Raw genomic sequence first — 22,851 nt, 5'->3', positions numbered from 1 at the left:
TCACATCTTACCGTGATATCATCTTCGAGATAATTGTACAGAATTGCTCTCACTTCCAGCTGTTCATTTCTTTTGACGGAATATGGTAGCCTCAGCGCTATAAAAAATGGCCTGAAGACTTTCATTTTCTTGGGCTCCGCAACACAAAACCCTTAAAATGAAAAGATGCATATCAAAACTTATCTGTATTGGGACAGAAATCAGAGTGAAGATTACTTGATCACGTCATGTCACATATATTCTGCCCAAGCCTGGTACTTTGTTCATTGTCTGCCGATACTTCATCCATAGGCATTGTTCCTGATAGACCATTTCCTTCCCCAGTGCCGTTGCCTCCCACTCCCAGGGACAGAGTGAGGAAGCAAATTTTTACATTGGCTGAAATCGGTGCTTTAGAAATAGTTCCTTGATAAATTCAATTAATACATTCATTTTGTGGCAGAGGGTGACACAGTGCACAGTGGTTATCACTGTTGCCTCGTAGCACCAAGGTTTGATTTCTGACTTGGGTCACCATCTGTGCGGAGTTGAAGAGTCTTCATGTTCTCCATGTATCTATGTGGGTTTCCTCCCACAGTCTGAAAGACATGCTGGTTAGGTACATTGACCATGTTAAGTTCTCCCTCAGTATACCCGAACAGGCACCAGAGTGTGGCAACTGGAGGATTTTCACAGTAACTTCATTGCAGTGTTAATGTAAGCCCAGTTGTGACACTAATAAATAAACTTTAAGGTCAATCTTTGTTGCCACATTTGTGGATTTTCCAAACCATAAAATCTCTACAGTGCAGAAGGAGGCCATTCTGCCCATCAAATCTGCACCGGCTCTCCAAAAGAGCATCATAACTAAGCTCTGTCCCCGACCTTATCCACCTAACCCAGTACATTTACCTTAGCCAATCCCTCTAACCTACATATCGTGGGGGACCAAAGAGCAATTTAACATGGCCAATCCACCTAACCAGCACATTTTTCCAATGTGGAAAGCCAGAGAACCAGGAGGAAACCCACACAGGCATGGGAGAACATGCAAACTCCACACAGACAGTGACCCGAGGCCAGAATCGAACCCAGGGCTCCGGCGCTGAGAGGCAGCAGTGCTAACCACTGCGCTGCTTCCAATATCATTCCTTGCACGTCCCCAGTTGTGCACAAACATCATCTCACGTTGACTTGCATTCAAACTCGCAACCGAAGTTTTGTCTTTGGATGATAGTAAATTGGTATTTGATTTTACGCTGTGCACAATCTCATTGAGGGGGGAAACAAAATGGGTCGAGTTGTAAAGAAAGCCACTGACTGACTGAAGTGGTTTCCTCCCCATACCTCTCCTCTCCCCATGCCCCTCCTCCACTCCCTACACCCATACCCCCTCCTCCATCCACTCCACCACACCCCTCCACCACCCCTTCTCATCCCTTTCAACCCTCACTCCTCCATCCCCTCCGCTATTGCCCCTCCTTCACCCCCTTCCCACACTCACTCCTGCATCCCCGCCTTCATCCTTTTTCCCCCCCACCTCTACTCTCCCCATCCCCTAATGCTCCCTCCTCTCTTCTCTCCCTGCATCCTTCTCCCAACACTTCCATCCCTCCCCTCTCCCCGCACTCCTCCCCCAACACACATTTCCCTCCCCTCTCCCTGCGCCCTGCCCCAACATTCACTCCTCTCCCCACTCCCAGCATTTCTCCCCAACACTCACTCCCCTTCCCTTTCCCCGCATCCCTCCCCAACACTCACTCCCTTCCTCTCTCCGCATCCCTCCCTTGACACTCAGTCCCTTCCTGTCTCCCCGCATCCCTCCCCCGACACTCACTCCCCTTCCCTTTCCCCGCATCCCTCCCCAACATTCACTCCCCTCCTCTCTCCCCGCATCCCTCCCCTGACACTCACTCCCCTTTCCCTGCATCCCTCCCCAACACTCACTCCCCTCCTCTCTCCCTGCATCCCTCCCCTGACACTCACTCCCCTCCCCTTTCCCCGCATCCTTCCCCCAACACTCACTCCCCTCCGCTCTGCCCGCATCTCTCCCCCAACACTCATTCCCCTCCCCAAACACTCACTCCCCTCCCCTTTCCCCGCATCCCTCCCCAAACACTCACTCCCCTCCACTCTGCCTGCATCTCTCCCCCAACACTCACTCCCCTCCACTCTGCCCGCATCTCTCCCCCAACACTCATTCCCCTCCACTCTGCCTGCATCTCTCCCCCAACATCTGGACTCCAGACGAAAAGTTGTATGATGAAGAACATAATATAAAAGGCCTTCCAATTCAGAAATTGTTCGGAAAGGGATTTAAAACTTTGCATCAAACCAGTCACTGATGCATTAGGCGGAGTATTATCTTTTATATTGATTCAATGCTGCCGCCAACATCAGGAAGGAGGTTCTCTACCTTTCTCCTCGAACATGCCGACTGCCTGAATTTCCCACGTTGTTATGGAATCTGGAATGTTAACCATCATCCTGGGGGTAGAAAGAACCACTGATTATCCAAAACGATGAACATGGGAAAAAAACAACTTCAGAGCACCAGGGATCCGGGTTCGATTCCCGGCTTTGCAGAGCCTGCACATTCTCCCCGTGTCTGCGTGGGTTTCCTGCGGGTGCTCTGGTATCTTCCCACAATCTGAAAGATGTGCTGATTAGGTGCTTTGGCCGTGCTAAATTCTCCCTCAGTGTACCTGAACAGGCACCGGAGTGTGGCGATTGGGGGATTTTTACAGCAAATTCATTGCAACGTTCAGCCTACTTGTGACATGAATAAGTAAACTTTAAAATGTTGTAAGAATGTTGATTTCAACCACTGCTTGTGGTTGAAATCCCTGCACTTGATTTGTGTATGGAGTGCTGGCTTCATCAAAATAACACCTAGCCAGGAGCGAGTTACTTTTCTGTTGAATCCTTACTTTATTGTGATGGTTTACCGTGTGCAAATCTAAATGTAATTCAAAACAGAATACCAATCCTCCCATTAAGCAGAAGGTGAAAAGGAACCAGCTTTCAACAGCACCTGAGAGCCGTCCCTTCCCAACTTCACAGAAGGAGCAGGCATCAGCAAAGAAGGGACCACAGATTGAAATCTATGGACTCGATTTAGAATTAAGGTACTGTGACTAGTTGTTCTAAAGTAGATTTGTGAACTATTTTTAATGTCCCCATGGCTATAAATGATTGCAGTGATAAAGTCACTCGATTAGTAATCTGGGGAACGAGGCTGGTACATCAATATCTGAATTCGATCACTTAATCTGAAATTGAAAGTGGTGGTGACTGCAAAAATATCATAGAATCCCTACAGTGCAGAAGGAGGCTATTTGGTCCATCGAGCCTGCACTGACAGCAATCCCACCCTATCCCCATAACGCCCCATACTTACCCTGCTAATCTCCTAACTCCAAGGGGCAATTTAACATGGCCAATCAACCTAACTCACACATCTTTGGACTTTGGGAGGAAACCAGAGCGCCTGGAGGAAACCCACGCCGACACAGGGAGAATGTGCAAATTCCACGCAGTCACCCGAGACCAGAATTGAACCCAGGCCCTTGGTGCTATGAGTCAGCAGTGCTAACCACTGTGCCACGTGGCTTTTTAACAACACCACCATCAAGTGTTGTTAAAAAAAACCCACTTGCTTCACTAATGTCTCTTTAGGGAAGGTATTCTGCTGTCCTGACTTGGTCTGGTCTACATGTGACTCCAGAGCCAGGCTTTTGTCTCTTAACTGCTCTCTGAAATGGCCTTGGCAAGTCACTTTTTCACAGTAACTTCATTGCAGTGTTAATGTAAGCCTACTAGTGACACTAATAAATAAGCATTAAACTTTAAAACTCAGTTCAAGAGAACTGAGGGAAGGGAAAAAATGCAGGCATTGGCTGGGTGGTCAACAGTGAGGTTGAGTGTCTTGGGTTACAGGAAGATATAGACGAGATGGTCAAATGGGCGGCTGGGATTTAACCCTGAAAAGTGTGAGGTGATATGCTTTGGAAGGAATAATTTGACAAGGAAATATACTATGAAAGGTCTGACACTGGTAAGTTGTGAAGAACAAAGGGGTCTTGGCTTGATTGCCCATGGATCTCTGAAGATGGAAAGGCAGGATATGGTGGTGAAAATGACATATGGCACACTTGCCTTTATCAATCGGAGCTTAGATGCGAAAAACAAAGAGGTCATGCTGGAGTTGTATACAACTTTGGTGAGGCCACAGCTGGAAAACCGTATGCAGGTCTGGCCACCACATCATAGGAAGGATGTGAACGCACTGGAAGGGGTGCAGAGGAGATTCTCCAGCATGCTGCCTGGGATGGAACATTTAAATTACGAAGAAAGGTTGGAGAGGCTTGGGTTGTTTTCTCTGGACTTGAGAAGGCTGAGGGGTGAGCTGATTGAAGTGTTCAAGATTATGAGGGGCATGGACAAGATGGATAGGAAGCAGCTGTTCCTGTTAGTTGAAGGGCCAGTTATGAGGGGACACCATAGACCATAAGACATAGGAGCAGAATTAGACCATTCAACCCATCGGGTCTGCTCCGACATTCAATCACGGCTGATATTTTACTCATCCTCATTCTCTTCCCTTTTCTCCATAACCCCTGATCACCTTATTAATCAAAAACCTATCTGTCTATGTCTTAAAGACACTTAATGGCCTGGCCTCCACAGCCTTATGCGGCAAAGAATTCCACAGATTCATATTCTCAGGCTGAAGAGTTCCTCCTTATCTCTGTTTCAAAGGTTCGTCCCTTTAGTCGGAGGTTGTGCCTTCTGGTTCTCATTTTTCCTACAAAGAACAAAGAAAACTACAGCACAGGAACAGGCCCTTTGGCCCTCCAAACCTGCACCGATTATGTTACCCGACTTAACTAAAACCCTCTATTCTTCCGGGGACTGTATCCCTCTATTCCTACCCTATTCATGTATTTGTCAAGATGCCCCTTAAAAGTCACTATCTATCTGCTTCCACTGCTTCCCCGGCAACGAGTTCCAGGCACCCATTACACTCTGTGTAAAAAATTTGCCTTGTACATCTCCTTGAAATGTTTCCCCTCGCACCTTAAACCTATGTCCCCCTAGTAATTGACTCTTCTACCCTGGGAAAAAGCTTCTGACTATCCACTCTATCCATGCCTCTCATATCTTGTGGACTTCTATCAGGTCGCCTCTCAACCTCCATCATTCCAGTGAGAACAAACCAAGTTTCTCCAACACCTCCTTATAGTTGATGCCCTCCATACCAAGGAACATCCTGGTAAATCTTTTCTGTACCGTCTCCAAAGCCTCCACATCCTTCTGGTAGTGTGGCGACCAGAATTGAACACTATATTCCAAGTGCGACCTAACTAAGGTTCTCTAAAGCTGCAACATGACTTGCCAATTTTTAAACTCAGTGCACTGGCCAAAGAAGGCAAGAATGCCATTTGCCTTCTTGACTACCTTCTCCACCTGCATCGCCACTTCCAATGACCTATGTACCTATCTGTACACCCAGATCCCTCTGCCTATCAATACCCTGAAGGGTTCTGTCATTTAGTGTCTATTTCCTACCTATATTAGGCCTTCCAAAAGGTGGACTAGTGAAAACATCCTCTCCACGTCCATTCTATCCTGGCCTCGTAGTATCTTGTAAGTTTCAATAAGATCCTCCCCTCATCTTTCGAAACTCCAATAAGTACAAACGCAGAGTCCTCAACCATTCCTCACATAGAAGATAGGAGCAGGAGGAGGCCATTTTGCCCTTCGAGCCTGCTTCGCCATTCATTACGATCATAGCTGATCATCCAACTCAATAGCCTAATCCTGCTTTCTTCCCATAACCTTTGATCCCATTTGCCCCAGGTGCTATATCCAGCCACCTCTTGAATACATTCAATGTTTTGGCATTAATTACTTCCTGTGGTAATGAATTCTACAGGCTCACCACCCTTTGGGTGAAGAAATGGCTCCTCACCTCCGTCCTATTAAATGGCCTACCCCGAATCCTCAGACTGTGACTTCTGGTTCTGGACGCCCCCACCATCAGGAACATCCTCTCTGCATCTACCCTGTCTAGTCCTGTTAGAATTTTATAAGTCTCTATGAGATCTCCCTCCTCCCCCCCCCATACATATGATCTCTCACGAAAACACTCTTAATGTAGTTAATCTCTCCTCATACATCAGTCCCGCCATCCCCGCAATCAGCCTGCTAAATCTTCACTGCACTCTGTCGAGTGCAAGAGGACCAAGCCAATACTCTGCTTTGTATCCCTGTCCATCTTTAATTTCAGCAGTTGTTGTGCTCGGGGTGTCCCACAGATAGGAGGCAGCAGAGAGCTGAGCAATCTGATACTTTTGGTGGGTGGAGGCCTGGATGTCTCAGAACGTCTAAAAGAAGTTTACAGCCAGCGAAGAACCTGTTGCAGGATAGTCAATGTTGCATTACTGGATAACTAGGTGGAGTACCCATAAGTGGGGGAGTGTTGGCACTGAGGTAATGTCACTGGATTAGTAATCTAGGAGCGTAGCCCCATAATCTTGGCGTATGGGTTCAACTTCCACAGGAGTCACCCCTGTGACCATTAGATTATTGGTAAAATCCCATCCTCACTGATGAGAAAAAAAAAACATTCAAACACAAGACATAGGAGCAGAAGTTGACCATTCGGCCCCTCAGAACTGCTCCTACATTCAATAAGATCAATGTTGATCTGTTTATGTTCCAAGTTCCACATTTTCCTTCTACCCCTCTAAATGTTTCATCCCCTTGCCTAACTAGAATCTATCTACCTCCATCTTAAAAATGTTCTATGAATCCACCTTCACCTTATCTTGAGATCGAGGGTTGCGAAGCGGAACAACCCTCGGAGAGAAAAAGAAACCTTCTGAACTCTGATTTGATTTATTATCGTCACACATATTAACATACAGTGAAAAGTATTGTTTCTTGCGTGCTATAGAGACAAAACGTACTGTTCATAAACAAGGAAATGAGAGAGTGCAGAATGTACTATCACAGTCATAGCTAGAGTGTAGAAAAAGATAAACTTAATGCAAGGTAAGTGTATTCTAAAGTCTGATGGCAGCAGGGAAGAAGCTGTTCTTGAGTCGGCTGGTATGTGACCTCAGACTCTTGTATCTTTTTCCCAAAGGAAGAAGGTGGAAGAGAGAACGTTTGGGGTTCGTGGGGTCCTTAATTACACTGGCTGCTTTGCCGAAGCATTGGGAAGTGTAGACAGAGTCAGTGGATGGAATCCTTAATTTAGAAACAGTACCCCTCAGTTCTGGACTTACCCAAAAGAGAAAACATTAGTCCCACATCCACCATGTAAAGACTGTTCTGGCATCTTTATATGGTTTGGCCTGCATGTGGCTCCAGACACACAGCGATGTGGTTGATTCATATGTGGATTAGCTGCATTGGCCATGCCAAATTGCCCATTAATGTCCTGAGATGTATCAGTGAGGGGAATTAATGGAGTAAATACATAAAGTTACGAGGATCGCGCAGGGATGGGATGCTTTGTTGGAGGTTACATGGAGTGGCCATGGTAAATTGCCCCCTAATGTCCCAAGATGTCTAGATTAGATGATTAGCCACAGTAAATGTGTGCAGTTGGAGGGATTGTGTGGAGCAGAGGGCCTGGGTAAGATAGTACAACTCAATGGGCCAAATGGCTTCTTCTGCCCACATCCCATGAAAGAGCACAAAAAAAACCAAGTACTTGAAAGAAAGTCACTCTTTTTATGACAAAATGTTAAAATGATCCCTCCATCCAATCGTGTGTGAAAGTCTGGACACAGTGATATAGAAAAATATAATCTTACTTTTGGAGTCCTTTTCTCCTTATAGGAAGTGTTCTCCATTCCCAGCTTTGCGGAAAGTAGCTGCGCAGTCGGACAGTGGACTCATCGAAGAAAGGATCCTCATCATTCTTCGCCGCTACAAAGAAGAGCAGAAAGGGTGAGTTTAAAAGTTTATTTATTAGTATCACAAGGCCACTTACGTTCTCACTGCAATGAAGTAACTGTGCAAACCCTAGTCACCGCATTCTGTTCGGGCGTACTGAGGGAGAATCTAACACGGCCAATGTGTGAAGTTGTACGAATGGAGTAGTGGCATGATGGGAAAATTGGTCAAGTATTTGGTACAAAGTAAGGAAGGCTCATCAAGCTATTCCAAAATGCCCGACCTCTGTAAGACCTGATAAAGCTGACTCCACATGACCTAGAGCTGTATGAGTGAGACAGGATAAGGTCAGGGAGGAAGGAGTCACCAACCTTCTTCTGTTATATCAAAGGACAAGATAAATGTATGACTGATGATAGAAAGAGTCACAAACTGAGAATGATTGTGTATAAATACTGAATTAATGCTTTATGTTAGCGCGGACTTGAGGAAGAATTAGCAAGTCGTAACGACGGCTCTCTGAACTCAAGCTTTTGCCAGTGCTGCATGCAGTGTTTTGTAAATAAAGACAAGTTATTTTGTTGGAACAAACTTTGTTGAGCCTTTCTACCACAGTCAAGAAGCAGGAAAATTTCCACTTCAACAAATGCACCTAACCAATACACCTTTCAGACCGTGGGAGGAAACCCACGCAGACACAGGAGAACGTGCAGAGTTCACACAGACAGTGACCCAAGCCTGGAATCGAACCCAGTCCTTGGCGTTGTAAGTTAGCAGTAGTGTTAACCATTGTGTCACTGTGCTGCCCTGGGTCCTGAATTCTAACTCCTGCCAATGTAACACTGCATTCTGTACTCTTTCTTTCCTTTCCTTCTCTATGTATGGTATGCTTCGTCTGTACAGCGTGGAAGAAACAATACTTTTCACTTTATGCTAATACACGTGACAATAATAAAGCAAGTCAAATCAAAATCAACTCAAATGTGCTGAGCAGTTCATTTCATCGAGCTCCAGTCAAAAGCAAGACAAGACATGCACAATTATATACAAGTGAATAATACAATGTGAATGCATCCATAGAATCCTTACAGTGCAGAAGGAGGTCATTCGGCCCATCTATGTCTATACCAACTCACCAACAGGAGCACTAATCCAGGCCCTTTCCCTGACCGTAATCCTGCTCATTTATCTTGGCTAATTCATTTAACCTAATTAGCCTGGGACACTGGGGAACAATTTAGCATGGTCAATCCACCTAACCTGTACATCTTTGGACTCTAAGGGACAATTTAGCATGGTCAATCTACCTAACTTTGCATCTTTGGAAACAAAGGGATAGTTTACCATGGTCAATCCACTTAACCTGTACATTTTTGGACACTTAGGGGCAATTTAGCATGGTCAATCCATCTAACATACACATCTTTGGACTGTGAGAGGAAATTGGAACATCCCAGAGGAAACCCAGTCAGACATGGGGAGAGTATGCAAACTCCACACAAACAATCACCCAAGGCTGGAAGCGACCCTGGGTCCCTGGCATTGTGAGGCAGCAATGCTAACCACTGTGCCAATGTGCCGCCTTACTCACTATGTTTACAATTCATGAATTCTTTAAAAAAATTCTGGTTAAAAGTTGTAATGAACCTAGTCAAAAAGAAAAGGAAAGCGTACAAAAGTTCAGAGAGCTAGGATTTAGAGGAGTATACAACTTGTAGGAAGGAACTTAAGAAGGAAATTAGGAGAGCCAGAAGGGGTCATGAGAAGGCCTTGGCAGGTAAGATTAAGGAGAACCCTAAGGTGTTCTACAAATATGTGAAGAGTAAAGTGATGAGATGTGAAGGAGTAGGACCTATAAAATGCGAAGGTGGGAAAGTTTGTAGAGAACCGGTAGAAATAGCAGAGGTGCTTAATGAATACTTTACCTCGGTATTCACGGTTGAAAAAGGTCCGGGTGGTTGTACTGCAGGCTTGCGGCGGACTGAAAAGATTGAGTATGTGGACATTAAGAAAGAGGAAATGTTGGAAGTTTTGAATAACATCAAGACAGATAAATCGCCGGGACTGGAAGGGATGTACCCCAGGTTACTGTGGGAGGCCAGGGAAGAGATTGCAGAATCTCTGGCGATGATCTTTGTGTCGTTGATGGAGACGGGAGAGGTTCCAGAGGATTGTGGATGTGGTTCCTATATTCAAGAAAGGGAATAGCGATAGCCCAGGAAATTACTGACCGGTGAGTCTAACCTCAGTGGTTGGTAAGTTGATGGGGAAGATTCTGAGGGACAGGATCTATGAACATTTAGAGAAGTTTAGTATGTTCAATAGTAGTCAGCACAGCTTTGTCAAGGGCAGGTCGTGCCTTACGAGCCTGGTTGAGTTCTTTGAAAATGTGACTAAATACATTGACGAAGGAAGAGCGGTAGATGCGATTTACATGGACTTCAGCAAGGCGTTCAATAAGGTCCCCCATGCAAGACTTCTTGAGAAAGTGAGAGGGCAAGGGGCTGTTGCTTTGTGGATCCAGAACTGACTTGCCCGCAGAAGGCAGGGGAGTGGTTGTAGATGGGTCTTTTTCTGCATGGAGGTCGGTCACCAGTGGAGTGCCCCAGGGTTCTGTTCTGGGGCCCTTGCTGTTTATAATTTTCATAAATGACCTGAATGAGGGAGTGGAGGGATGGGTTGGTAAGTTTGCTGATGACACAAAGGTTGGTGGTGTAGTGGATAGTTTGGAGGGATGTCAGAAGTTGCAGCGTGACATAGATAGGATGAAAGGCTGGGTGGAGAAGTGGTAGATGGACTTCAACCTGGATAAATGTGTAAAGGTCCATTTTGGCAGGTCAAATGGGATGAAGGAGTATAATATCAAGGGTAAGACTCAGAGCAGTGTAGAGATCAGAAGGATATTGGGGTCCGGTTTCATAGGACTCTTAAATTGGCCTTGCAGGTAGAGGATGTGGTTAAGAAGGCGAATGATGTACTGGCCTTCATCAATCAAGGGATTGAGTTTAGGAGTGGGGAGATAATGCTGCAGCTCTATAAGACCCTAGTCAGACCTCTCTTGGAGTACTGTGCGCAGTTCTGGTCACCTCATTACAGGAAAGATGTGGAAACTACTGAAAGGGTGCAGAGGAGATTTACAAGGATGTTGCCTGGATTGGGTGGCATGCCTCATGAGGATAGGTTGAGGGAGCTCGGTCTTTTCTCCTTCGAGAGGCAAAGGATGAGAGGCGACCTGATAGAAGTGTATGAAGCGTTGAGAGGTATAGATCGGGTGGATTCTCAGAGGCTTTTTCCCAGGGCTGGGATGGTTGCTATGAGAGGACACAGATTTAAGGTGCTGGGGAGTAGGTACAGAAGAGATATCAGGGGTAAGTCTTTCACTCAGAGGGTGGTGGGTGAGTGGAATTGGCTGCCATCGATAGTGGTGGAGGCAAATTCAATAGGGTCGTTTAGGAGACTTCTGGATGAGTACATGGGACTTAATAGAATTGAGGGTTATAGGTAAACTTAGTAGGTATGGATATCATCGGTGCAACTTGTGGGCTGAAGGGCCTATTTGTGCCTTAGTTTTTCTATGTTCTATATTCTTAAATGGCATGAAGCTGAAATCTTAATTTCTTTGCACTCTTTATAAACGTGGCCCAGACCAGTTGAAAATCTCCAACATTTTGAGTTACCGCACCCAGGGTATTTTCCTTTGGTATTGCAATACTGGAATTGTCATCGGTCTGTTTCATTAGCGTTTGTGAATGATATTCTCTAGTTTAGTGTGTTGAGGGTGAGCAAGTTTGTTAGTAAACCCTTACTTCTTCCCAACTCAGCGAGCTTCGCCGACTGGTTATTCCTCAGTTCCACACCAAACTCGCAGCAGGTAAGGAAAGCCTTCCTACATTCATCATCTTTGACTCGCTTCACCCGATCTTCGCAGCTAAGGTGCATTGGGATTGCGGTTAATCCATCCGTGCAGCATTTCTTCAGAGTGCTGTCGGTATACTGACTTACTGAAAGGCAAAGAGAAGAAAATGCATTGCTGAACTTAGTCTTACAGTTCAAAGGTTATTTATGAGTGTCACAAGTAGGCTTACATTAACACCACAATGAAGCTACTGTGAAAATCCCCTAGTTGTCACACTCTGCACCTGTTCAGATGCACTCCCTGGAATTTTACTGCCTCGCCTGCCCAAAGCTCATTAAATCCCGTCTGAGGCCAATGTTCTGCGACTAAAATCCAGCTACTGAAGGAGAATTTACCATGGCAAATGCATCTAACCAGCGTATCTTTCAGACTGTGGGAGGAAACCAGGGCACCCGGAGGAAACCCACACAGACAAGGGATGAACATGTAAACTCCACATAGACAGTCATCCAAGCTGGGAATTGAACCCTGGCCCCTGGCACTGTGAGGCAGCAGTGCTAACCACTGTGCCGCTCTTATGACTAAACAATAGGTTCAGCACTTCAAATTGCAGTGAATGGTTGACTGCAATCGTACAGTTGCTGCATCCGGAGCTAAACAATGTTAAAATGAGCAGCAAGATTTCTCAATCAGTTGCTGCTCTGTCCCTCACAGGATGACATTCCAACAGTCACCCTGGCCATCCAGAGCCGCGAAGGCTAGTTTGACCTTTCACCTCACTTTGTCTATCTCAAGTTTGCTGACGGCATCACCGTAGTGGGTTGGATCTCAAACAATGATGAGACAGAGTACTGGAAAGGGACAGAGAATCTGGTGAACTGGTGCAACAACAAAAATCTGTCCCTCAGTGTCAACAAAATGAAGGCGATCATCATTGACTTCAGGAAGCGTAAAGGAGAAAAATGCCCCTTTCTACATCAACGGGAGTTAAGTGGAAATAGGCAAGAGCTTCATGTTTCTAGGTGTTAGATCATTGACAACCAGTTCTGGTCCCTCAATGCCGAAGCTATAGTTAAGAAAACCCACCAATGCCTCTACTTTCTCAGGAAGCTAAGGAAATTTGGCATGTCAGCTACGAGTCTCAACAACTTTTACAGCTGCACATAGAAAGCATTCTTTCTGGTTGTATCACAGCTTGGTGTGGCTCCTGCTCTATCCAAAACTGCAAGAAACTACAAAGGGTTATGAACAAAGCCCAATCCATCACATCCGTTGACTTGTCTACACTTCCTGCTACCTTGGAAAAGCAGCCAGCATAATCAAGGACCACATGCACCCCAGACATTCTCTATTCCACTTTCCTCCTCAGGAAAAAGGTACAAAAATCTGAGAACACATACAAACCGACTCAAGAGCAGCCTCTTCCCTGCAGCCATCAGACTTTTGAATGGACTTATTTCTTATTAAGTTGTTCTTTCTTTACAACCTAGCTATGACTGTGACACTACCTTCTCCTTCCCTTCTCTATGAACAGTATGCTTTGATTGTATAGAACCTGAGTCCCTGACGCTGTGAGGAGACGGTGTTAACCACTGTGCCGCCTGAAAGGAAGTGATCAAGAAAGCTGTCATTTTGAAATTAAGCTGTTCCAATGTAATGGTGAGAAATTACTTTATCCATTGTCATAAGGGCGGTGGCAACAACTTAACTTTAAAGCGGATAAGTGAAACCTCTATCTAGCAAAGAAATTCCAGACAGAATAAGAGCCGAACACAATCTCCAATCCTGTGACAACTGTAAACATTTCTAAACAGATTGCGTCTTTGGATCAAATGCAGACTCAATTCTTACATTTTCCCACATACTGTGCTTGGAAATCCAAAGATCTTTTCTTCCTCCCGCCATCCGTTTTACAGGAATATGCTGTAAGGAAACAAGATTATTTAATAATGATGAAACATTTTTAACATGTGCCCCTATCTTCTATGTTTCTATGTAACTTGACAGATGCACCATAGAAAGCATTCTCTCTGGTTGTATCAGAGCTTGGTATGGCTCCTGCTCTGTTCAAGACCTCAAGAAACTACAAAGAGTTGAGAATGAAGCCCAATCCATCATGCAAACCAGCCTCCCATCCATTGACTCTGTCTACACTTCCCGCTGCCTCAGAAAAGCAGCCTGCATAATCAAGGATCCCACACACCCCGGATGTTCTCTCTGAGGTCAAACGTCTGAGGTCACGTACCAACCGACTCAAGAACAGCTTCTTCCCTGATTCCATCAGACTTTTGAATGGACCAACTGCGCATTAAGTTGCTCTTTCTCTACTCCCTAGCTATGACTGTAGCACTATATTCTGCACTCTCTCCTTTCCTTCTCTATGAATGGCATTCTTTGCCTGTATAGTGCGCAAAAAAGAATACTTTTCACTGTAAGCTAATACATGTGACAACAATAAATTAAATCAAGTCAAAATCAAAAATTCAAGCGAGTTCATTCAATTCAATTTTTCAGGTGGCTACATGGGGGTGTTTGATTCAGAACTTTGTATGTGGTGAAACCAGATTCGATTCTTCGGTCAGGTCATTGCCTGTGTGGAGTTTTCACATTCTCCTCGTGTCTGCGTGGGTTTCCTCCGGGTGCTCCGGTTTCCTCCCACAGTCCAAAGATATGCGGGTTAGGTTGATTGGCCATGCTAAGAAATTGCCTCTTAGTGTCCAGGGTAGCGGAGGTTAGAGGGTTTAGTGGGTATAATATGTAGGGATATAAGAACATAAGAAATAGGAGCAGGAGTAGGCCAACTAGCCCTTCGAGCCTGCCCTGCCATTCAATAAGATCATGGCTGATCTGTCGTGGCTCAGTTCCACATTCCCGCCCTCTCCCCATAACCCTTAATCCCCTCTCTTATCAAAAACCCATCAACCTGCGTCTTAAAAATATTTAGCGAGGCAGCCTCCACCACTTCAACGGGCAGAGAATTCCAGAGATTCACCACCCTTTGAGTGAAGAAGTTCCTCCTCAACTCCGTTCTAAACCGCCCCCCCTTTATCTTGAGGCTGTGCCCCCTAGTCCTACTATCCTTTCTGAGCGGGAAGAGTCTCTCCACCTCTATCCCATCCATCCCATTCATCATCTTATATGTCTCAATGAGATCTCCCCTCATTCTTCTAAACTCTAACAAGTACAAGCCTAGTTTATTCAGCCTCTCCTCATAGCTCAACCCCCTCAACTCCGGTATCAGCCTAGTAAACCTCCTCTGCACTCCCTCCAAGGCCAAAATATGGGGGTAGGGCCTGGGTGGGATTGTGTTCGGTGCAGACTCGATGGGCCGAAGGGCCTCTTTCTGCACTGTCGGGTTCTATGATCTATGAAACCAATAGTTGGTGTATGTGCTGGATAGAACAAATTAAAAAGATTTTGGATGGGTGAGACAAGGGGACAGGGGTTGAGAAACAAGTTATGCAGAGTTACTCATTAAACTCACACTTTCCTCATTGCCGTTGGAAAGGGCCAATTCAACTGTATTGTTTCATGAACAAATTCCATCTCTTCTATTTCATATCATCGTCCAAAATTGAAATGATCCCAATGATTATATTCATGGAATTCGCAGAAGGTATAGGTCTCAATCCAGCAACCTCAAATTTCAACCTTACTTTTAATATGGTGCACTCCTATATTTTACTTTAAAATTGACCTTACTCTTCACTGTATTTTTTCGACTGCTTCCTCTCACCACTTCCTGGTGCCTACAGTGAGATTCTGTTAATTCAACTGACTGATGGCGGTGATTTTCCATTTCAAGAAAGAATTAATCTGTTTCAAGGGCTGTCATTAAGTTGTTGATATTAGCAAGGAATTTTCTTCTGTCAAGCAGAATGGAAAAGGCTACAAATTTGAAATGTGAGTCCTAAACAAGCAGGTCTGTTGGATAACAAGTTAAATCGATCATAGAATAGAATCCCTCCAGTGCAGAAGGTGGCCATTTGGCCCATCAAGTCTGCACTGACCACAAACCTACCCAATCCCTATCCCCTTAATCCCTATTTACCCTGCTAACCCCCCCGAAGCTAAGGTGCAATTTAGCATGGCCAATCAACCTAACCCATACATGGTTGGACTAAGGGAGGAAACCAGAGCACACAGGAAACCCAATCAGACACGGGGAGAATGTGCAAACTCCGCACAGACAGTGACCCAAGGCCAAAATTGAACCCAGCTCCCTGGCGCTGTGAGGCAGCAGTGCTAACCACTGTGCTGCCATGCCACCCCTACCGTGGTGGCATTGAATTATACGTAAAGGGCGAGGTGGCCAAGTGCTTGTTGGCCTTGGGCTGATCCAAGGACCTAGGCTTGAATCCCACCATGGCAGCTCAATTGAAACAAATCTTAACCTGAAAAGTCTAATGATGGTGACGATGATGAAACCATTGTTGTACAAACCCACTTTCAGGATATCCTTAGTGAGCCAAGCGTATATGTGACTCCAAATCCATTGAAATGAAACTGCCCGATCAACCACTCAGTCAATGGACAATGAATGCTACACCCACATCCAGTGAATAAAAATCTATGCTCCTGATAGATTGTGACTGGTTCTGGTAAATCAAATCTGTACCTCATCCAATGGAATGCAAATATTTAACAATAGACTTTTTTAAAAGTCTTTTTTCATGCACACCCTCTAAAATGTGAAAAGATTTTTCTGTATTATACATTCATCTACTTTGGATAACGGGTGGTGCAAAGATTCATAGAATTATCGAATCCCTACACAGCAGAATGAGGCCATTCAGCCCATTGAGCCTGCACCGACTACAGCCTAACCCAGACCCAATTCCTATAACCCCACATATTTACCCTGCTAACCCTCTGACACTGAAGGTCAATTTAGCATGGCCAATCAACCTAACCCGCACATTGTTGGACTGTGGGAAGAAACCGGAGCACCCGGAGGAAACCCAGACAGACATGGCGAGAATGTGCAAACTCTGCACATACGGTCAACTGAGGCTGGCATTGAACCCGGGTCCCTAGCACTATGTGGCAGCAGTGCTAAGCACTGTGCCAACCCAATTGTTGTCTATACATCTCCCTAATTCTTTGTCTGCACATGTTATTTCAGCTTTATGTAGAACAGAATCTGTATCTAATTTTGCACGTTTGGCTTACCAAGTCGAGGATCTGTTGTGCCCACACTGGAAATGAAAGCCAGTCCGGCATCCATAAATACATGACTGCTATCAGCACCACCTCCAAACGTGCAGCCAAGATCGTATGAATTCATCTCTTCAAAGACCTATTCACAGACAAATGTCAAATTAGAAAAGTGTACATTTGTGTAAATGCAAGAAAAAGGAGATGTTTTGGGCTGCACAGTGGCACACTGGTTAGCACAACTGCCTCACAAGCTTCAACCTGCTGGGCCAGGGACCTGGGTTCAACTCCCGGCTTGGGTCACAGTCTTTGCGGAGTCTGCACGTTCTCCCCATATCTGCGTGGGTTTCCTCCGGGTGCCCCGGCTTCCTTCCACAGTCTGAAAGGCGTGCCGGTTAGATGCATTCTCCCTCAGTGTACCTTGATCTCTTTAGCCACTAGAGCCACATCTGGTTCCCTCTTGAACAGAGGTAATGAACCGGTCTCAACAACTTTCCACAGATTTACAACTCTGAGTGAAGAAATTTTTTTCACACCTCAGTCCTTATTCTTAGGAGGGATTTCCAGGGTTTTTAAAGCAAGAATATATTTCCAAGTCTGGATAGTAAGTGGCTTGGGGGGGAGTTTCCAGTTGCTGGTTTTCCCCTGTGTCTACTACTTACGTAATGGAGTTGAAAGGTGCTGTCTAAGGATGTGAACAGGCGGGGACGTGGTGACTAGGGAATTTTCACTGTAATTTCATTGCAGCATTAATGTAAGCCTACACTAATAAATAAACTTGTTTCTGAGCCACAGCTACACAGAAATAGCTCTACTTCAAGACCGAATGCCCATTTTCCAAGGATAAATCCAAACTAACATGATTACATTTTAAAAAGAAAATGTCACAGATTGAGGCAATCCCAGTTTTGCCCATTGGGTTGCTCCAGCATATGTGTGTTGCCTTTAGTCGGAAACATATCAGGATAAAATTTAGGCTGTGTGGCCTGGCCATGGAGACAATGGTCCACAGTTTGTGGCTGTAAGGAATGTGCGGTGGCACTGTGCACCTTGTTGCAGAACCACAAATCCAGCTTGATGAATATCCTTAGACAACACCTTCCAACCCTATGACATAGGCAGCAGACACATGGAAGAAACAGCAACTGGAAATTCCCCTCCCAGCCACTCACTTATCCAGACTTGAAAATATATCCTTGCTTCAAAAACCTTAGGTTGATTGGCCATGCTAAGTTGCCCCTTAGTGTCAGGGGGCTAGCTCAGGTAAACACATGGGGATAGGGCCTGGGTGGGATTGAGGTTGATGCGGACTCAGTGGGCTGAATGGCCTCCTTCTGCACTGTAGGATAGAACATAGAACATAGAACATTACAGCGCAGAACAGGCCCTTCGGCCCACGATGTTGCGCCTACCAGTTAAAAAAAAAACAATGACCCACTAATCTAAACCAATCCCTTTTCGTCCATAAACCTATCCATGGATCTCTTAAATGCCCCCAAACTAGGCGCATTTACAACTGCAGCAGGCAGGGCATTCCAATCCCTCACCACCCTCTGGGTAAAGAACCTACCCCTGACATCCGTCCTATAACTACCCCCCCTTAATTTAAAGCCATGCCCCCTCGTGCTAGCTTTCTCCATCCGAGGAAAAAGGCTATCACTATCCACCCTATCTAAACCTCTAATCATCTTATATGTTTCAATAAGATCCCCTCTTAGCCACCTTCTTTCTAGCGAAAACAACCCCAAATCCCTCAGTCTCTCCTCATAGGACCTCCCCTCCATACCAGGCAACATCCTGGTAAACCTCCTCTGCACCCTCTCCAAAGCCTCCACATCTTTCCTGTAATGTGGGGACCAGAACTGCACACAGTACTCCAAGTGCGGCCACACCAGAGTTGTGTACAGTTGCAACATGATGCTGCGACTCCTAAATTCAATCCCCCTACCAATAAATGCCAAGACACCGTATGCCTTCTTAACAACCTTATCTACTTGATTCCCAACTTTCAGGGATCTATGTACACATACACCTAGATCTCTCTGTTCATCCACACTATTCAAAGTCCTCCCGTTAGCCCTATACTCAACACATCTGTTATTCCTACCAAAGTGAATCACCTCACACTTCTCCGCATTAAACTCCATCCGCCACCTCTCGGCCCAGCTCTGCAACCTAAGTCTCCCTGCAAACTATGACACCCTTCCTCACAATCTACCACACCTCCGACTTTGGTGTCATCAGCAAATTTACTAATCCACCCAGCTATACCCTCATCCAGATCATTAATAAAAATTACAAACAGCAGTGGCCCCAAAACAGATCCCTGAGGCACACCACTCGTAACCGAACTCCATGACGAATATTTACCATCAACCACCACCCTCTGTCTCCTATCTGCTAGCCAATTCCTGATCCAATTTCCTAGATTACCCTCAATCCCATACATCTGCATTTTCTGCAGAAGCCTACCATGGTGAACCTTATCAAAAGGATTCTACGATTCTAACAGTCTAAGAATAAGGGGACTGAAATGAGGAAGAACTTCTTCACTCAGTGAGTTGTGAACCTGTGGGATTCTGTACCACAGAAAGTTGTTGGGGCCAGTTCGTTAGATATGTTCATGATGGAACTGGATGTGACCCCTGTGGTTAAAGGCATCAAGGAAAGAGGGAGTGAGTTACTGAAAGTACATAATCAGCTGTGATTACATTGAATTGTGGTTCAGGCTCAGAGGGCCGAATGCGCCTATTTTCTATATTTCTATATGTAACAGCACCAAAGCTACACCAGATGGACAGCAGCAGTTCAAGATGAAAATTCACACCCCTTTCTCAAGCACAGTGTAGGGATTGGCAATAAATGGTAGCCCAACTTGTGGAGTCCCAATCCTGTGAATTATTTTTTTTAATAAAGCCTCAGTGTTCACAGCTATAATTATGTCAAACTGACGAAAATGTCTGACATCCTGGAAATCCATCCTCCAGATTCCACTAAATTGTTATCCTCAGCTTTTGCCGAGATACGTAACGAACACTGGTCCCTCACTGCTGACTGTAAAAGCCTTGCCAGTTGAGGCTGTTCCAAGGATGAATAACTGCATAGAATCCCTGCAGTGCAGAAGGAGGCCATTTGCCTTGCACTGATAACAATCCCACCCAGGCCCTATCTCTATACCCCCACACATTTATCCCACTAATCCCCTGACACTAAGGGTCAATTTAGCATGGCCAATCCACCTAAACCAGCACATCTTTGGAGTGTGGGAGGAAACTGGAGCACCCAGAGGAAACCCACGCTGACACAGGGAGAACGTGCAAACTCCACACAGACAGAGACATAAGGCTGGAATCGAACCTGGGTCCCTGGAGCTATGAGGTAGCAGCGCTAACCACTGTGCCACCGTGCCACCCATGAAGTGAGTAGGACCATGGATGACCCATAAAGGCTGAATCATCTATGAAGCATCCCACAAGCACAGTCCATTGAGCCCGAGACAGCAAAGTTTGAATGAATTAATTGAATTAAAGGTTGTTGCTTTGACCCAATATTAAGACATGTTCTCTCTGCCCATGTTCTCTCCTGCATTATAAACCAGAGCTGAAATAGAAGGGAATGAGGCAGGAAGGAAAGTTTTTTTTATATAATTCATTCATGGGGTGTGGGTGTCACTGGCTGGGCCAACATTTATTGCCTATCTCCAAGGGCATTTAAGAGACAACCACATTGCTGTGGCTCTGGAATCACAAGTCGGTCAGAGCAGGTAAGCATGGCAGATTTCCTTCCCTGAAGGACATTAGTGAACCAGAAGGGTTTTTACATCAATCGACAATGGTTTCATGCTCATCGTTAGACTTTCAATTCCAGATATTTATTGAATTCAAATTTCACTACCTGCTCTGGTGGGATGTGAACCGGGGTCCCCTGACCATTACCCTGGGTCTCTGGATTACTAGTCCACTGACAAAACCATTGCACCATTGCTTCCCCAAGTGTCCTGCATCATAATCCTGAAACAACACGGTTTTATTTTAACCCAATACAGCTTCTAGGTAGGCACAGCATGGTGGCACAGTGGCTACCTCACAGCACCAGGGTCCTCAGTTCACTTCCCAGCTTGGGTCACTATCTGTGTGGAGTTTGCACGTTCTCACTGTGTCTGCGTGGGTTTCCTCCGGGTGCTCCACTTTCCTCCCACAGTCCAAAGATGTGTGGGTTAGGTGGATTGGCCATGCTAATTTGACCCTTTGTGTCAGGGAGATTAGCTAGGGTAAATGCATGGGGCTGTGGGGAAAGGGCCTGGGTGGGATTGTGGTCGGTGCAGACTTGATGGGCCAAATGGCCTCCTTCTGCACTGTAGGATTCTATGGGTATTTAGGTAGTTAGTTGATATAAGTAGGGTTGAGGTTGTTATCGTAAAGCTTATTAAAGCAGAATCTTGAATCCCATCAAAACACAAATTGTAAATGACTTACTTTGCTGGGTGTAAGTTTGTACTTGTTGTTCAGTATGTAGATTGCTGTGTCGACGATGGCAATGGACAAGCTGCCTGTGTCTTCAGTTTCAATGTGCAGGGTAGTGCTCTGTCCTGGTGTGTAATACTCCTTGGGCAAATTGTTGATTGTGATCTGAAGAAAGCAACAAAATGGGACAGATCATCAGGAAGTGAATGGCACCATTTTCTGTCGTTGTCTGTGACCGCTCATTGACTGGCAATATCCAACTTCTCAACGCAAGGAGGGAATCGGACCAAGAAAACGCATATTAAAGATTAAAGTGAATTTAAGATTTTTATTACAGGTTGAGTAGAGGTTTTTTTTGTTTGTTCATGGGACGTGGACATTGCTGAGTTGGGCCATTATTTTTTTCCCATGCCTAATTTCCCATTTCAGAGTCAACAACATTGCTGTGGATCTGGAGTCACACGTAGGCCAGACTGGGTGAATGTGTCCGATTTCCTTCCCTAAAGAGATATTGGTGAACCAGATAGAGTCATAGAGGTTTACAGCATGGAAACAGGCCTTTTGACCCAACTTGTTTGTTCTGCCCTTTTTTTCAGAAACCCCTAAGCTAATCCCAACTGACACATTTGGCCCATATCCCTTTATGCCCATCTTACCCATGTAACTATCAAAATGCTTTTTAAAAGACAAAATTGTACCCGCCTCTACTAGTACCTCTGGCAGCTTGTTCCAGACACTCACCACCCTCTGTGTGAAAAAACTGCCCCCTTAACACTTTTGTATCTCTCCCCTCTCACCTTAAACTTATGCCCTCTAGTTTTAGTCTCCCCTACCTTTGGAAAAAGATATTGACTATCTAGCTGATCTATGCCCCTCATTATTTTATAGACCTTTATAAGATCACCCCTCAGCCTTCTACGCTCCAAAGAAAAAAGTCCCAGTCTATCCAGCCTCTCCTTGTAATTCAAACCATCAAGTCCTGGTAGCATCCTAGTAAATCTCTTCTGCATTCTTTCTAGTTTAATAATATCCTTTCTATAATAGGGTGACCAGAACTGTACACAGTATTCCAAGTGTGGCCTTACTAATGTCTTGTGCAATTTCAACAAGACGTCCCAACTCCTGTATTCAATGTTCTGATCAATGAAATCAAGGATGCTGAATGCCTTCTTCACCACTCTGTCCACCTGTGACTCCATTTCGAGTAGCTATGAAAATGTACCCCTAGATCTCTTTGTTCTGCAACTCTCCCCAATGCATTATCATTAATTGAGTAAGTCCTGCCCTGGTTCAAGCTACCAAAATGCATCACCTCGCAGTTATCTAAATTAAACTCCATCTGCCATTCGTCAGCCCACTCGCCCAATTGATCAAGAGGGGGTTTTCATGCCATCGTTAAACTTTTGATTCCAGATTTTGATTGAATTCAAATTTTACTTTTGCCACTGCAGGACTCAAACCGGGTCAATAGAGCATTACCCACAT

The 22,851-nt window shown here is 45.2% G+C and overlaps 1 protein-coding gene across 1 annotated transcript in view; it reads right to left on the bottom strand.

Moving 5' to 3' along the window:
* LOC145348668 (complement C4-B-like) overlaps positions 1-22,851 on the bottom strand; it is a 126,501-nt gene that overhangs the window by 68,557 nt on the left and 35,093 nt on the right. Inside the window, exons 14-20 of the mRNA XM_080196832.1 lie at positions 21,379-21,531; positions 16,919-17,045; positions 13,598-13,669; positions 11,697-11,891; positions 7,809-7,923; positions 2,396-2,466; positions 12-151 (exon numbers count right to left, since the gene is read on the bottom strand). Of these exons, the coding sequence (XP_080052958.1) occupies positions 12-151; positions 2,396-2,466; positions 7,809-7,923; positions 11,697-11,891; positions 13,598-13,669; positions 16,919-17,045; positions 21,379-21,531 (873 nt within the window). The remainder of the gene's footprint in view (positions 1-11; positions 152-2,395; positions 2,467-7,808; positions 7,924-11,696; positions 11,892-13,597; positions 13,670-16,918; positions 17,046-21,378; positions 21,532-22,851) is intronic.

The sequence above is a fragment of the Carcharhinus amblyrhynchos genome, chromosome 9 (genome assembly GCF_965287045.1).
Source record: "Carcharhinus amblyrhynchos chromosome 9, sCarAmb.v2.hapA, whole genome shotgun sequence".
Classification (NCBI taxonomy): Eukaryota; Metazoa; Chordata; class Chondrichthyes; order Carcharhiniformes; family Carcharhinidae; genus Carcharhinus; species Carcharhinus amblyrhynchos.
This window is presented reverse-complemented; position numbering and strand designations above follow the sequence as displayed.